At 37.8% G+C, this 17,648-nt stretch overlaps 1 protein-coding gene across 5 annotated transcripts in view; it reads left to right on the top strand.

Moving 5' to 3' along the window:
• ESR1 (estrogen receptor 1) overlaps positions 1 to 17,648 on the top strand; it is a 455,293-nt gene that overhangs the window by 341,407 nt on the left and 96,238 nt on the right. For all 5 annotated transcript variants that reach the window (XM_027857990.1, XM_027857989.1, XM_027857987.1 and 2 more), the window contains one exon: positions 16,926 to 17,064. In XM_027857990.1, coding sequence (XP_027713791.1) covers positions 16,926 to 17,064 — 139 coding nt within the window. The remainder of the gene's footprint in view (positions 1 to 16,925; positions 17,065 to 17,648) is intronic.

Genomic DNA, 17,648 nt, shown 5'->3' with positions numbered 1-17,648 from the left:
TCTGTGGAGAAAACGTGGATGTATACTTCCGATATCTAAAGTGAGTGTATGCTAGGATCAGAGCTGAGGATGGTCTCAAGGAGTAGCTAGAAGCTGAAGTGTGGCCAGCTAATAAAAAAGATAACCTAAAGCTAAGAATACTATTTTTCTCAAATTAATATTTGGAATCCAATGGATGATTCCTCTTTATACCATTTTAGATACACTGTGGTCTGTAGTTCTAAATCTTTTCAGACACTATGATACAGCAGACAAGGAATCTAAGGCATTCTTGGGTCACAATAAGGGTGGAATGATATCCAAGGTTGAGGGAAAGTAAAGATAACAGAATTAAACAATCATAGATCCCAGCAGGTATCCTTATTTTACATATGGAGAAACTGAAGCCTCGAGAGTTAAAAGACTTTCCCAAGGTCATGCAGATAACCAGTAGTACATCTGGGATTCAGACCTAGGTCCCTTGATTCCAAATTCAGTGCTCTTTCCAGTCCCATTACAGCCCTACCCTCAGACATACCATATCTAAAGTATTGTATTTAGTTCCCAGCGTCTCCTTTAAAAAAGACTTGGATAAACTGGAGAATACCTAGAGGAAGGCATATGGAATAGTGACGGGAACCCCATATCAAGTCATACAAAGATCCTTTGAAAGAACTTGGAATGCTTAGGCTAAAGAAGGAAAGACTTGACATATGATTTTAAAGGAATATTAATTGGTTTTATAGATATGTTCTGCTTGGCCCCTGAGGGCAAAATTAGGAGCAGTGGTAGTCACACTTAGGTTAGATAGGAAGAAAAACTTCTTAACCATGACAATTATCCAAAATTGGAAAGGGCTACCATGGAAAGTAATGGGATCTACCCCTGTGGAAGTCTTTAAGTAAAGATGAGGACTTTTTAAGGTATTAAACAGAGGGAATTATTTTCAGGGAAGAGTTGGATAGATGGCTTTTGTGGTTTCTTCCAACTTGGAGATTCTGTGACTTTGTAATAGGAAATAAAGATATCTGTAGCTATATCTACACATACCTAGATACACTTATTTCATTTCCTATTCCAAGTGTATAGCAATTTTGAGATGCTTTCAAATACCTGCTGTGCTTTACCCTACAGAGAAAATTTCATTTCCTTGATCTATGTTTGTAGTACCATATGTCTGTATGTAAACATAGTTTAACACTACTGGATGTGTTAATTGTAAGTGCAATACATCGTACAGACACATACACAGTAGCTAAAGCTGAATATACCCTAATGTCTATAGGAGGATAGATCAATTAACAGATTAATCAATCTAGATTTTAAATATGCTTCTGTTGTCAACCCCATTAATCTCTATGAAATGAAAGGAGAAGCTTTAATTGAAGACATTAGTGATGATCATTTACAGAAGGGAATCAGGCTCAGGTAATATTTTCCACACATTAATACTTACAGACAAGGTACAAAGGTTTTATTTAAGCTAAAAAAATGGTTTTGAGAGGGAGCATGGCATAGTTGATAGAGAACCAGCGTCAGGGTCATGAGGATGTGAATTCAAGATCCGTAGCTGTGTGTCTCTGAGACATGTCACTTAACCCAGGAAACTCTCTAAGAGGATAAATTGTGCCAATATGCTGTGGTGGAGGGTGTTTGTGACTAAGAGTTCTCTTTACCAATGAAATCACAGGTCCTATCTTCAAAACAAAACAAAACAAAAAACAGACAAACCAAAAATCCCAAATAGCTACTCTTCTCATTGTAAATGTAAAGAACCTTGGTTCAGCAACTTTCTTTGCCCTTCCTAACCGCAAATATTGGCTGCTAATGTTCAATGTCTACCACAAAAAATAATTAGCAAATTGTTGATAGTTTGGAAAGTTACAACCCCAAAATCTTTACCCTGCAACCAACTTAATTATGAGTCACTGCTCTTATCTAGGCTGGACCTCAGGTGCCAGATAAATAGTTGGTCACTGAGTCCATCATTGAAACTTTTATGACTTGGTGAAACTTTCCAGATGTTGTAGCTTTTGAGATCTCAAAGGCACTTTCATAATGTGATAAAGAAATGGTTGGAATAGGACTTGGGTGAAGGGCATTAATACAGATGCACAAATAAATATATTACATATAAGTGATGTATATGCATAAATACATATAAACAAATATTTACACATATAATTACATACACATATATGTACATATATAAATCTTTGTATACTGTATGATCTTTGGTGGGTCTATAAAAGGATGAAGGCACACCTTTTCAATCAGTCAGTTTATAAAACATTTATTAAGTGCCTATTATGTATCTGGCACTGTACTAAGTGCTGAGAACACAAAGAAAGGAGAAACACAGTCCCAGCCTTCATGTATGCATGCAAATGTGCACACATATATAAGACATCTATGTATATATGCACATGCACATGTAACACAAACATGTATATGTGCGAATACAACACAATTGTCACATAAAGAAATTTACACCCAGAATTGCATGTCATGAGCTGATCATACCATTTTTTACTAGTAATTTTTGGAGGGTTTGGCTATCTTATATGGGACTCTAAAATGCCTTTCCCTACATAAAAATACACAAAACCCGTATGTCTGCCTCAGAGCTGTCAAACTCAGGGTCTGCACACCACATGTAGTTCACTATGCTCCCAAGCACAAAATGGAGATTCTGTCCACTGATGCAGATTTAATCACTTGTCTGTAATTTAGTGTTGCCATGGTAATTGACAGGTTAAGTGACCTGACTATGGTGGCACAACTAATATGTTCCAAGGGCAGGACTTAAACCCAGGTCCTCCTGTCTCCAAGGCTGGCCCCAGTATTCATTGTACACTGTTTCTCTTGATATAACTTTATACTTTAAAAATTCTAGAAATACATATGAATTAGACTGGGACTCAATAAAAAGCTATTGTTGTTCACTTGTTTCAGTCACGTCCAACTCTTCATGACCCCATGTAGGGCTTTCTTGGCAAAGATACCATAGTGGTTTGCAATTTCCTTCTCCAGCTCATTTTTTAGATGAGGAAACTGAGGCAAACAGGGTTAAGTGACCTGCCCACGGTCACATAGTATAGTCTGAGGCTAGATTTGAATTCAGGAAGAAGAGTCTTCCTGATTCCAGGCTTGGCACTCTATCCACTGCTCCCCCTAGTTGTTGCATTAAGTTATATCATAATGATTGTCCTTTTTGGTGTTCAGAAAGGATTAGTAGTGAATGAAGTATTTCAGGAATCTATCATTTCAATGGAGTAGATATTCCACTGCTCTCCCCAAACCTTAGTGGAGAGTCTGTGATTGTTGCTAAAGCAATAAAAAAAAAGAAGTTCCTCATCTCATGGCAAGTCTACCAGTGATAAACCATGTTGAACCTAGCCTATGCTAGTCTTATGTGGACAGATGGAAGGGCCATTCTCAGAGCCTTTCCAGACTGGTAGAGCTTCTCAGAAGTGGTATTCCATTGACATAGCCTTTGAGAACCAAGATTGTTTTCTGTGCAACAATGAGACTTTAGATGGTGAAATGATCTCATACGTGACATTAATTTGATCTCTTGTGAAGTAATATGTTGTAAAACTGTCAGGACTGCCCAGCCCTTGCAAATTTGTACAATTGTAGCAAGGTCATGCAGTCTAGAGCACTAACATCCTCAACAGGGAAATGTTTCAAGAGATTGTCAGCTCATTCATGACCCAGCACTTGGGATTACCAGGGTCATCAGTTTACTATTCTGCTATTTTAGACACACACTACAGGGGATATAGTAGGGCTGACATGTGTTTTATTATTTTCCAGGTAGAATTTTTTAATCTTTGCTCAAACTAAATTGTTTAGCCATTACACAGATGATTAATTACAAATATATTTATATATCTAATTCATTATGCATGATTGCCAACTTATCCTTGCTTTGTAAACTTTAACAACTGCTTTGAGACGACTACTTCATTTCCCAGGCCAAGAACTCGCCAGAGGTTAACAAATTTTATTCTCTGCACTCCAGTGTAAAATCAGACTGAATAAGCTCCAAGTGAAACATGGGTGAGCACAATAGCAGAGCACTGACCGTTCATTTGAGGGATGGATGAGCACAGCTGCATTTGGGATTTGCTAAACATCTTGAAATGCTTCAAGGGCAATAAAACTCAAAATGTGCTTTCTTGACCACTTTTCTAAGATTTTTTTCATTCCTATGTATTTTAAGGAAAATATAACCCACATGTTCTTGTTCCCTCACTTACTAAATCATGAAAATGTTGTTTTGTAAGAGCTGTTTGATGTCCAGGAAGTCTTTTATCTCTTTTTATTAATATTTTTATATTTAAGGAAGGAAAAAATAAACATAAAAAGACAACATGACATCATGGTTTGCTTTAAGCAAAAATACTGAAATATAAAGTATCGAATTTTGGAGCTCTAAACCCCAAATGTGAAAGCTTTTGCATATAGCTTTGTGAAACTGCTATTTCTTTCCCAGGGCAGAATATGTAAGCCAATTAGAAGGTCTGTTCATTTAGCTGAAAGAAGCAAGTTAGGCAGGAATACTTCACCTAAACAAAGAGAAAGCCTGGAATCATGGTTCGAGGGCTAGAAGAGTCCGCAGAAGTAATTTAGGCCAAACTCCTCAATTTAGAGAGGAAAAGTACTCTCTAAATGCCTTATCCAGGGTCATACAAGTAATAAGTAGCAGAGAAGGGATTCACCCCCCAAGTCTTCTGGTTTTGAGGCAGTGTAGAATAATGGACATGGTGCTGGATTTGGTGTCAGGAAAAACAGTGTTAAAATCCCACTTCAGACACATCCTAATGGTGTGGCTCTGGGCAAGTCACTTATTCTCTCAGTCCCAGTTACCTTGTCTGTAAAATGGGAACAATAAATAGTACCTATCTTACAGGATTGGTGTGAGAATCAAGTGATATTATAACTGAATATATGTTGTAGAATCACAATAATAATGATAGCGAATATTTATTTAATGCTTTAAAGTTTACAAAGTGTTTTATAAATATCTCATTTTATCCTGTCAACAATCCTGGGGGTGGTGCTGTTTTTACCCTGTTTTAAAGGTGAAGAAACTGAGATAGACAAAGGTTAAGTGACTTGCCCAGGGTGACAAAGCTAGTAAGTGTCTGAGTGGATTTGAATGTTCTCTGCTTTGCAATAGTACCTTAAAGACCACTGGGTCTTTCTGTCTGATTTCAAGCTGAAACCTCCATATGTTATCTCTTATTAGTGTGTGAGTTTCTTAAAACCAGGAACTCTTCTGCTTCTCTATTTTTATCTCCAGTACTTAGCTGCCAGAGAGAGAGAGAGAGAGAAAGACAGACAGACAGACAGACAGACACAGAGACAGAGAGACACAGAGAGACAGAGACAGAGGGAGACCGAGAGAGGCAGAGAGACAGAGAGAGAGAAAGAGAGAGAGAGACAGAGAGAGAGATAGAGACAGAGAGAGAAATAACACTTTTTTATTCATATGTACATGTATATATATTCATAGAGCACTTTGGAAAAGCACCATATAAATGCTAACTTATTATTATTAGATGGAAATTATTTAGTCTTGTGAAAAACTGTCTTTGTGTATATATACACACACAGACACACATATGTATGTATATATATATATATATATATATATATATATAAAGAGAGAGAGAGAGAGAGAGAGAAAGAGAAAGAGATACAGACAGACAGAGACAAAGAGGGGCAGAGACATAGCTGAGAGGGCATTCACTAATCAAGCTGATGCAGACCTAAAATTTCTGGATGAAAAACTACCGGCATCAAGAACCCTCATGGACTTTAGTAAGATTCACAAAGAAAAGTCTGAAGATCTCTTGTTTCTTTGTCAAAACAAACAAACAAACAAACAAAAACCCTAAATAGCTAAAGCTTTGAGACAATCTAATATAAAATAAGGCGCACTGGGTATGAAAGGTGCCTTTGGCAAGAAATAGTGCTACTATAAGGCAACAGCACCTAGGAGATAAGAGATAACATTTGTATGATGCTTTAAGGATTATAAAGAACTTTGTATATCACAGCACTCTAAAAGTATATTGCAAGCCTGTATGTGTTACCTATTATTTTTCTGCTCAGCTTTTCCCAGGCCCTCAAGCTATTGCCTTACAGTACTTGTTTTCCTTGCCCAAACTACCCAATAAGTCTCATTTTCTCAAAGATTGTCTCAAAAATGTCAGCTCCTCACTTTTTCTTTCCCAAAGAAGGAAGAGACCTTCAGAATCAATATTTTACACGGATTTTTATCAAAGTTCATCAGACCTTTGATTCTGGTGATTTTTTCATCCAGAAATATTTGATCTGGGCCCCTTGATTAGGAAGACTGATGCTCTATACTGCCCTGCATTGATTCACAAATCAGTTCGCCAGGAGTAGATTAACCCATGTTGACCAAAGATGAATAGCACCGAGGATCTCAGAACCAGTCTGGTGTAGAGCCTGGGACCCACTTACATCTGGAGGACATAGTTTGTTCTATCAACATTGTTTATTATGGAGCCTTGGATTTGAAGTCAGAATCTAGGTTCAAATCTTGACTCTTCTATTTACTAGATAAGCAAGTCACTTAAATTCTTTGAATCTTAGTCTATTTGTCTGAAAAATAAGGACTAGAGCATTTCCATCTAATAATAGTAATAGCCAGCATTTATATGGTATATTAAGGTATATAAAATGCCTTACAAATATTATTTCATTTCATTTTCACAACAATCCATTTTACAGATAATTAAACTGAGGCAGATGGAGGTGAAATAGTTTGCCTAGGTTCCTGCAGGTATTAAATATCTGAGGCTGGATGTCCAGTGTTCTACCTACTGTGCTACCTAACTGCCTTTATGCTTCTATGATCTGCTCTGCTCTTGGCCCATGTAAAGCTTGGAGATCCAGTAATTATGGATCACATCCATATGGCACTTCATAGTGTATGGTATGTTTACCATAGTGAAGTGAGATAGGAAGGATGTGTAGATATTACTATTCCCATTTTACAGATGAGTACACAGAGGCTCAGAGGAGTTAAGCAACTTGTCCAAGGGCCCACAGTTAGAGAGTACTGGAGCCAAACCTCAAACCTAGTTCTTTCGATTTCAAGTCCAAGTTCAGTTCTACGACACCATGCTTTCAAGTTGATGTATCGTTATGAAAGGAAGTTCTAGCTCCTGATATTCCCTGATGGTTCTAGAATATTCTGGAGGACAAGATTTAGGAGTCCAAATAAAATTGAAACCCTTTGAGATAATCCAGAAAAGAACCTATTTTGTAGTTAGCACTTTTAATAATAAAAAAGAACTTTGTTAACTGCATTATATCGTAGGCAGGAGAATGTCTAAGAAGGCCAAAAATGGCCCTAGGACTACTTTTACCTCAAGGAAGAACCAACCAAGCATTCATTTCAGTCTGGAGTTGGTTTTTTATCCGAGGTGATGGTTGTAATGCATGTAGGATATTCATTTATGGCTACAGAAAGTGGAAACCTCCTTGAAGCCATATAGGAAACATCTAGGGAGGACCTAGACACACTAACACAAACTTGAAACCTTTTTTTCTCCCTCAATAATGACCCTTGGTTATCATTGTCTTGACAGTTCTACTCCCCTCTAAAAGTACAGCATGCCATAGAGGTGTATTTTGAACATTTAATTAAACCAAATTTTCCTTTGGAAATTTTGTGACTGCCCTTGAGATAATTAGAAGCACTTAAAGCTGACAAGAAGCCAGGATTAAGGGGAAATGCTTTGGAAGGCCAAGGCTAGAATATTTGATCAATATTGAAAGGCAGCTGCAGGCTGTAGAAGGAGGCTGTTAGTGTTACTCTAAATGAGACACAATAAGGACCTAAACTGGAATGGCCTCCATCCACAAAGAAAAGAGGATGGGTGTGAGAGTGATTTTGGAGGTAGAAATGACAAGAGTTGGAAACTGATGTAACATGTGGAATGAACAAAGAGACAAAGATGACACCCAGTTTGAGAACTTGGGGAATTGGGAGCATATTAACACTCAATAGAAAAGACAAGTTGAGAAGATAGAGGGGTTTTGTGAGAGAAAGATGTTATGTTCTCTTTTGGAAAAGAGGAACCCACTACTTGCTGCGAGTCAACCTATTCCACTTTTGGATGGCTTTTATAGGATTGATACCTTTCTATTGTGCCTGTATCTACTTTTCTGAAATGTCTAATTTTTGCTCCTAGTTTTTCCTCCTTCAAAACTAGTCTAATGTGTCACCTGCTTGATAAGGATAAAGGCCAGACCTATGATTTCACTGATGTGAGTAATTTCTGGATTTGGAAACTCTCTATATTAGTTTAGGTCATCTCTGCAATTTATAGTCTTAAGAGAGATTCACAGAGGACCGAGAGACCAGAGTTAAATAACTTGCCCATGGTCATGTCAGAGATAGGACTGGAACCCAAGTCTTCCTGGCTTCAAGGCCAGCTCTCTATCCACTGTGTAACACTGTAACCTACTTGAATGTCCTTCAAATACATTGAAACAATTAATATATCACCATAAATCTCATCTTTTCAAAACTAAACATTCCCAGTTCTTTATTACTTCATGCTTGGTTTGGTGTCAAGCCAAAGCCCTCACCATCTTTGTTGTTCTCTTCTGGATGCACTCCAACTTGACAGGACCATTGCTAAAATGGGCTGCCATTAAATGAATACAGTAATCCAGGTGGGGTCTGACTAGTGCAGAGAAGAATAGTAGCACCTCCCACCCTTAATGCAGTCTAAGTTCTCATTAGCTTTTTTTTTTTTTTTACCACATCACACTATGGACTCACTTTGGGTTTGCAATCCATTAAAACCCTCAGACCTTTTTCTTATGGACTGTTGTTTAGTCATGCTTCCCTTCTTTTATACTTATAAAGTTGATTTTTTGAAACTGTGTTGAACTTCATTCCTGTGACATGTCAAATTATTTGACTACCTTCTCAAGATCATATATAGGGATAAATGAAGTAAGTATACATTGGGTTTGAGCCAAGAAGAGGGCAACTCTGGTGTAATAAACAGAATACTTAACCTATGAGCGGTAGACTGCGTCTTTTGTCTCTGTTCTGCCAGTAATTTACTATGTAACTGTGGACAAATTACTTTACCTTTCTGGGCAACAATTTATCTTCTATAAAATGAGGGGGCTGGGCTAGATGATCTTTAAGATCTCTTCAAGATGTAAGAATTCTCTGTCTCCCTATTTAGGTTTTTTTCTGGGGCTAATGGGATTGCTGCCATATCTTCCTGGGAAAGTCTGAATCCATATCCTTGCGTATACTGCCATCTCTCACTTACTATTTCTCCCCACTTTTCCACTTTATTGCACTTTTCCCTGAGTCTTTGGCATTGAAGGGGAAATAAATGAGTTATTCAAATCTTTACTTATTGAGCAATAAGGCAGAATTGAAAAAAAATGCCAGCAGCAATTTCATAACTGACATTTTGAAGTACATCAGGGTCATCACATCAGTAAGAACATGATTAATTTTTTTTTCCTGAAGGTCAAAGATCCAATATTTTCTCAGTTGATTTATTTAGGGACATAACCACCTGGTTTCTGATGTTATACACATAGCTCCCCAGAGAATAGTTACTTTCACTTTCCAATGGATTCTTTACCATTGATTCGATTGACTACAGATTTATGCCTCATGAAAATAAGAAATATGTTTAATCTTGTGTGTCATTTTTTTCTTGGCTTGAATTTTCCTTCAACCATTGTAAATTTATCCCTTTAGATATTTCAAGGTAGACTTTTACTAGAGTTAATATTATACTTCTTCACTTATCTAAGGATCTCACGGTGCTTTTTACAACAATTTGATTACAAGTCTTACCATCATGACTAAGGAAGGGAGAGGGCAAACAGGGCCAAGTCTTATTTTACTTGAGGAGAAACTGATTATAGGCAAGTTAAGCTAATAGCATCTTAGGAGGCAAATTAGGAAAAAATATTGTAAATCCCTGGGAAGGTGTTAAATCTACACTGTATTCTTTACATTCTTTTGGAGGTTGCCAGGAACCTGTGACAGAAGAGAATGCTTGAGGGATCCTTGGAAAGAGGACTAACAGATACAGAGTTTGCCAGAGAGCTCCCATTTTCAAGTTGGTGATAACTTTCTCAAGGTTCTCAGAATGAATGCAAATCTGCTGTCTTGAATTCCTCTAGGGAATTTTATTTTATTTTGGAACATTTGCAAATGTACTTTGACTCATTCTTGATGCCTCAGGGGTGAAATTGCTGTACACAGATGCAGATAAGATACCCTGAGAAGAGTTGCTACCTGAAAATTATGAATATTTTGTGAAATATATTGGCTATTTGGTGACTGAAGAAATAGGCTATGTCTCACATGAATTCTCTTCCCCATCAGGTTATATGTGTAAATATTCTGTTTAATTGTCCAAAGTAAAAGAGGCTATCTTGAGAAATGGCAGTTGCCCACTCATGAGAGGTCTTCAGGCAATGGATGAACAACAATCTGCTGGGTGGGTAGTGAGGATTCTTTAGGAGATATGGGTTGAGGAAGAAAGACTCTAAAACCCTTTCTAACTGAAAAAAAATCTATGGGAAAAAACTATAAAAGAACTACTAAGCAGTGATAAAGTCTACATTACTGTATTAGGTAGTAGTGATCAAAATGTTCATGTTAAGTCTACGTCTTAAAAGAGGAATTATTCCATCCATGAGTTCTCATATATAGCAGTTTAGTTCCCATTCTCCCCTCTATCCCCATTAGACTTGCTGAAAATGCTATACAAAATAGATTAGTTCTTGTCTACAGGCAATGCTCACAGCTGCAAATGATAATTAAATAGGTCATTTCATTTTGAAAAACCAACAGCATTTTAACACAAGGACCTAGCAAATCTACTGGACTTCGAATGAAAACCATTACAAACAGACATTCTTCAGACAGACGTGTTTCGTAATCACCCTGCCTATTTAGTACAAATGGTTATGATAATCTTTTTTGGCTCCCCAAAGACCTTTAAAACTGTCAGTCTCTAGCAATGCTGTAGTTACGGTGTGAAAATTAAAAAGTGTTATTATTTCAAATACATAGAATTACCTTCCAAAATCACTCCTTACGTTCTTTAAAATGGAGACATTATCTGGTTAACAGCAAATCATTGATGTCTAAACCGTAGTGGCTACTGCAGGTCCACCTCAATCTCATTCCACATAGTTTTTAGAGGTTTTTAAGAAAGAATGAATAATCTGGTATAGGTTATATAGTAAGTGACTTACTATCAGGTGGTTGTGCATTTCACAAATAGTAATGAATCAGGAGGGAAGAGTAAAAGCCTTCCTTTCAAATGTTAACCTTTATGAAAGTGAATGTCATTTACAAGGAAGTTTATGATAATATTTTAAATTTTCCAAAAAAGAGTTGAAGTTAAGTCTTAAGGGTTTAAAATTCATTTTTGATCTTTCATTTTAAACAATATGTATTGGACTTGATTCTCCACAAACTGCTCTGTGTGTGTGTGTGTATGTGTTGTTTAATAAATGACTGCTGAATTGTATTGAGTATTGTGGGGAGAGGAGCTTCCTTCTGACCTAAGCCAGGTTAGTCTTCCAGAATTCCCCATTTAACTCATGTAGCTATCAGGATAGTGCAATAGATATCAGTACACTTCTTTTTGAGATTTAGTTCAATTCCATTAAGCCATGATCAAGTGTTCCCTATGGGCAAGGTTCCTCATTGTGGCATGGAAATAATCCTGGAGTTTTGAAGGCTACTCCAATGGAGCATAAGCTGACAGGTTCTACCATGTTGTAAAATCTCAGCTATAGGCCAAGCCCAGATTTAGAATGCTTTCCAAGGACCAGCATTCATAAATACCGAGTCTCATTACCTGAAGGCTGGCTGCCTAGTGATGTATGGATAGGGCACTAACAATCATACAGTTTGGGGGCTTCCTATAAACTTTACCTTAACTACTTAGTACTCTAAATGTGAGACCTTTTTCCAGTGGCCAACGAGTAGAGTACTACATGATACAAGCATATTGTATCAACATTGACATTCTCAACATAAAACTAGAAGAAAGAAGGAAGTTGTGACTCATGGGAAGAATGGTTCATAAATTCTCTTTGAAAAGCTAAATGAAAGAATTGATGTAATTGTTTTATTGTAGCCAAAGGCAATAAAAACATCATTTCAGGGGACATTTGGTCATCATGTACTTCCATGTCCATGATAAATACTTGCAACAAGGTAATCTTGAAAATAACTTCTTTGCATTAACATTTATAGATGATGAAGAGGTAGAAAAATTATATAAAGAACTGCACAAGAGCCCTCAAATAAAATCAGTATGGCACAGACTATAATAATAATTTTGTTTGAAAGTTTAGCTAATATAAATACATTTCCATTACAAGGAGAGCAAAAGAGAACCGAAGGCAGCAATCACTTGACTTATTTGCCAAGGAGAAAGATACAACAGCCAAATAATGGATGTCATTGGGGAAATGTGTAATCCAAAAAAGAAGACCGACTGGTTATATGACAAGAGCAAGAGATAACAGATGGATGGACCAAGTGCTCAACTGATATCCTCTAGATGTCAAGAGAAAGTAAAGAAGGCCTCTGGCACATTGGGTGGACCCTCTGAAGCTAACATGGGATGATATGGACAAGAGCTCCACATATTAGCTCTGCAGTCCTCAGCAAGTCACTTCATTACCCTGAGCCTAGTAGGCACTTAATGAATACTGATTGATTGAACCTCTATTTCCTTATATGTAAAATCAGGAACAGATGGCCTCTAAAAGTCTTTCCTTCTAACTCTAAAATTAAGATTTTACTGTTGTCTGATTTAAGTCATTTATTCCTCAAGTATCTTAATTATTGTCTTTATTGTGTTATTTTGTGGATGGGGGAGTTTTATCTATGAATCAACCACTAGGAAATAGAGATATATTATTGTAGTTAATTTCATGTGAAAACTTTCCCCCCTCATATTTTATATAGGGTATACCCAAATCTTTAGTATGGTTTTAAGCTTTATTATCTTCATACTACATTTAGACTTTTGGGACTCCCTGTATGTATATTATGACATAAGTTTTACCATCATGCAGTCTTAAGAGATAGAACAGGTTGGTGACTAAGCAGAAACTTAGTTACCAGAGCTTAAATTCTGACTGGGCTCCTAGTACCTGTGTATCTTCCAGACTTAAAGAAAACCCTTGAACTTCCTTACACTTTATATTTTCTCTTCTGTAAAAAGGGATTAGTGCAGAGTTCAACAAATTTGCTTTGCATGTAGAAGCCAGTCCAAGATTTTAATAGACAGAGAAATATATTCAATCAGTCACATTCCAGAGTGCTTTCAAATGGTCAAGCATGTTTTGATCCATTTTTATTTTTAACCATTTATTCATATGGTTAAGGGAGTAAGGTTGCAGCATAGCAGCCTGACCCACAACTGAATCTCACCAAAGACTTGGCTTTTCCTTATATTTAGTGGGTAACATTTTCTCTCCAAACTAAGGGAGACCTGAAGGGCTCCAGGGATATGAAAGGATAGGAACCAAGGAGCTCTTCTATCTTTTTCCTAAACAGTTTGGGAAAAGGGTATTGAAGAGAGGGAGATATGTATCCCTCATCCCATACCAGAAATGGTCCTGAACCATCAGAGTAACATGTTTTGGGAAACAGGATTTGAGAGACTGATGTAGGGTTGGGAGCTTGCAGAGGATCCAGGGATGAGATATTGCTTGTAACAGGCCTTAGAAAAGTCATAGTAGGGAGAAACTACATTGCCTCCTTTACCTTCCTTAGCTCCCTACCCACCATTTCCCCTGTCTATTGCTTGTCACAATCCACAACCTTCCTATTTACTTTTTTAGGGGGAGGTATTTACTTTTCTGTGTATATGTGTAGTTCTCACCTGACACCAAGTGGAATGTAAGTTCCTTGAGAAGAGCAATTCCTTTGAGCTGTCCATCCCACTATTATCTTTTATTATTTTTTAAAATTTATCTATCTATCTATCTATTTATCTATCTATTTATTTATTTATTTATTAATTAATTAATTTATTTATTTTGGTGAGGGCAGTTGGGGTTAAGTGAGTTGTCCAGAGTCACACAGCTAGTGGTAGTGTTATGTGTCTGAGGCCGGATTTGAACTCAAGTCCTCCTGACCTGAGGACTGGTGCTCTATCCACTGCGCCACCTAGCTGCCGTATCCCACTATTATCCTATATCTCTTTACTGTTGTCCTATATCTCTTCTCCCTTTTGTGGCTAAACTCCTTGAGAAGGCCATCTATAATTGGTACTTCTACTTCCTTTTCTCTTATTCTCTTGTTAACTCTTTGTAGTCTGGCTTCCAACCTCATCATTCAATTAAAACTGTTCTCTCCAAATTTATCAATGATCTCTTAATGGCCAGATCTGATGGTTTTTTTTTAGCCCCTATCCTTCTTGAGCTCTCCGCAGGCTTTGACTCTGTTGATCACCCACTTCTCCATGATTCTCTCTTCTCTCTAGGTTTTTATGAAATTGCTTTCTTCTGTTTCTCTTTCTGATTACTACTCAGACTTCTTTGTCTATATCTTCATCAAGTTTGTACCTACTCTTCATGGAGAAACCCTACATCTCTGTCCTGGCCCTTTTTCTCTTCTCCCTCTATATGATTTAGTTTGTTATCTCATAAGTTTCATGCAGGGGTAGGGAACCTGAGGGCCTTGAGGCCACATGTGGCCTTCTAGGTCCTTGGGTGTGATCTTTTGACTTAGTCCAAGTTTTATAGAGCAAATCCTTTTATTAAGGGGATTTCTTCTGTGAAGTTTAGATTCAGTCAAATGGCTGCACTTGAGGACCTACAGGGCCACGTGTGGCCTTGAGGCTGCAGGTTCCTCACCCCTGTTCCAGTGGATGCAATTATCCTCTCAATGCAGATGATTCTCAAATCTTCTTATCCAGCCCTAACTTCTCTCCTGACTTCCAGTCTCACAACTCCAAATGCATATTAAACACCTTGAACTGTCCCATAGACTCTTAAACTCAATGTGTCCAAAACTGAACTCATTAGATCTTACTCCCCAGACTCTCCTTTTTTCCTAACTTTCTTATTACAGCCAGGGGAACCACCATCTTCCAGTTACCCAATCACCTAAGTGTTATCCTCAACTCCTCACTTTCCCTCACCCTCATATCTAATCTGTTGCCAAGATCAATCAATTTTACCTTCATGGAATCTCTCATAAATGCCCCCTCTGATACAACCACCCCCCACACTCCCCACACAGAGCTTTCCTCTGATGTGTCATCCACCCTGGTGCAGAACCTTACCACCTCATGCCTGGACTGTTGTAATAGCTTTCTGGTTGGCCTCCTTGCCGTAAGTCTCTTCCTTCTCCAATCCATCATCCATACCACTGTCAAACAGATCTTTCTAAAGCACAAGTCTGACCATGATACCCCTTTCCCCCATCCAATGAACTCCAGGGATACCTTATTTTCTCCAAGATCAAATATAAAACCTCTACCTGGCTTTCAAAGTGCTTCACAACTTGGTGGCTTCCCTCCTTTTTAGACTTTTTAGACTTTACACCCCTCCACGTATTCTGGAATTCAATGACATCAGTCTTCTTATTCCTTATACATGACAATGAGCATTTTCACTGCCTTTCCCTTAAGCCTGGAATGCTCTCCCTCCTCAGCTTCACCTCCTTGCTTCCTTGGCTTCCTTCAAGTCTCACCAACGTCCCACCTTCTGTTAGAAGCCTTTTTTAGTCTCCTATCATGTTAGTGCCTTCCCTCTGATTAGCTCCAACAGATGTTGTCTATATCTTCTTTGTACATTGTTGTCACCATGTGAGCTCTTTGAGAACAAGGATTGTTTTTGCCTTTATTTGTATCTCTAGCTCTTAGCACAGTGCCTAACACACAGAAGGCACTTAACAAATGTTTGTTGACTTGTCTTTATATCAAACTCTGACTAGTCTCCAAGTCCCTATGTATCTTCAGGAATTTAGAATAAGTTTCTCAACTAATAAACTTTTAAAAAAATTTTTATTACTATTTCAGTAAAATTAATTTCCTTTGTATTCTTATGTATTTTATTTTATGCATTTAAAAACATTATTCTCAGAAGTGTCCCATAGGCTTCACCAGATACTACCAAAGGGGACCATGACACAAAAAAGATTAAGAACTTCTGCTTTACATTTTCTCATCAGTAAAAAGGGATTGATACCAGATTCAACAAATTTGTCTTTTTTTTTTTTTGCCTTTGTCTTATCTTTATATTCATAGTGTCTTGCCTAGTGCCTGGCATACTAGGTTAATAAATACTTAATACATGCTTATCAAATTGAACTGGAATCTGCATATGAAGGGATGGAAAGAACGGCAGGAGGAAGGGAAGGAGTTCTGAAGTGGGAGGAGGGAAGCAGGAAAGGTTTTTGTAGAGGGTGAGACTTTGACTGAAGCTTGATGAAAGCCAGGGAATGTAGGAGGAGCAGATAAGGAAGGAGAACATTTCAGGCACTTGAGACAGCCAGTGAAAGTGCCCAGAGGAACATCGAGGATGCTAGTGTCACTGACTGGAGAAAGTGTGTGTAAAAAAAAAAAAGTGTGTGTGTGTGTGTGTGTGTGTGTGTGTGTGTGTGTGTTGGGAGGAAGGGGAGGGCACTGAGGGGGTGTAAAGTGTAATAAGACTGGAAAAGTAGGAGGGGATCTTGTAGAGAGATTTGAAAGCATTTTATTATGTTCCTACTATCTCACTGTGCCAGGTGCTGAGGATGCAAATTTAAAAAATGAGGCAATCCCACCCAACCCAATGGGAGCTTATATTCTACTGTAGTAGCATGATAGAGGCACTAAATGAGAACCACTCATTTGAATTTATTCTTGACTCTTATTTTGTTTCAGGTTTCGTGGATTTGACACTCCATGATCAGGTCCATCTGTTAGAATGTGCCTGGTTAGAGATCCTCATGATTGGCCTTGTCTGGCGCTCAATGGAACATCCAGGAAAACTTTTGTTTGCTCCTAACCTACTGCTGGACAGGTGAGTATATTGGCTGCTTTACACTGGTTCTGTAGCCTCCCTTCTCATCATCAGACTTTGCTCATGAATACTCCAGACAAGTCAAGAAACTTTACTGAGCTGTTTTGTTCCTTTTATAAATGGACAAACTGATATGCAATGTGGCTTGTTCAAGTTTATACAAGAAGCTAATGACCAAAGACAGACTTTTAAGGAGTGCTACTAGGCATCTAAATCATACTGATCACTAAGCCAGCATACTTTTGTGAAGTTTTCTGCCTCCAGAGCCATGTGATCTCTTAGTCAGATGATGAATCACCTTCTGCTTAATTCAAATAAGTTTTAGCTTTTCGTGGGTCCAAACCACTAAATCTCTGTTTTCTTTCTCTAGTTTCCTGGACAGTTGGACTCTTAGGTTCCTTACAGTACTAAGATTCTATGAATCCCTCTATCTCTTTTAGAACATTCAAAATTCTATTTCAATAGACCCTCAGGCAGCTAGTTGGTCTGATAGGTATAAACACCCAATTCAGAAGCAAGTTGTCTCTGACTGATCTATCACCAGGTTTCCCATGAACTTGCAGCCCATGACAGGTGAAAAGTGA

Source organism: Vombatus ursinus, unplaced genomic scaffold, assembly GCF_900497805.2.
Source record: "Vombatus ursinus unplaced genomic scaffold, bare-nosed wombat genome assembly UNPS02012602.1, whole genome shotgun sequence".
Lineage (NCBI taxonomy): Eukaryota > Metazoa > Chordata > Mammalia > Diprotodontia > Vombatidae > Vombatus > Vombatus ursinus.
Note: the sequence above shows the minus strand (reverse complement) of the source record. Positions and strands in the feature narration are given on the sequence as shown.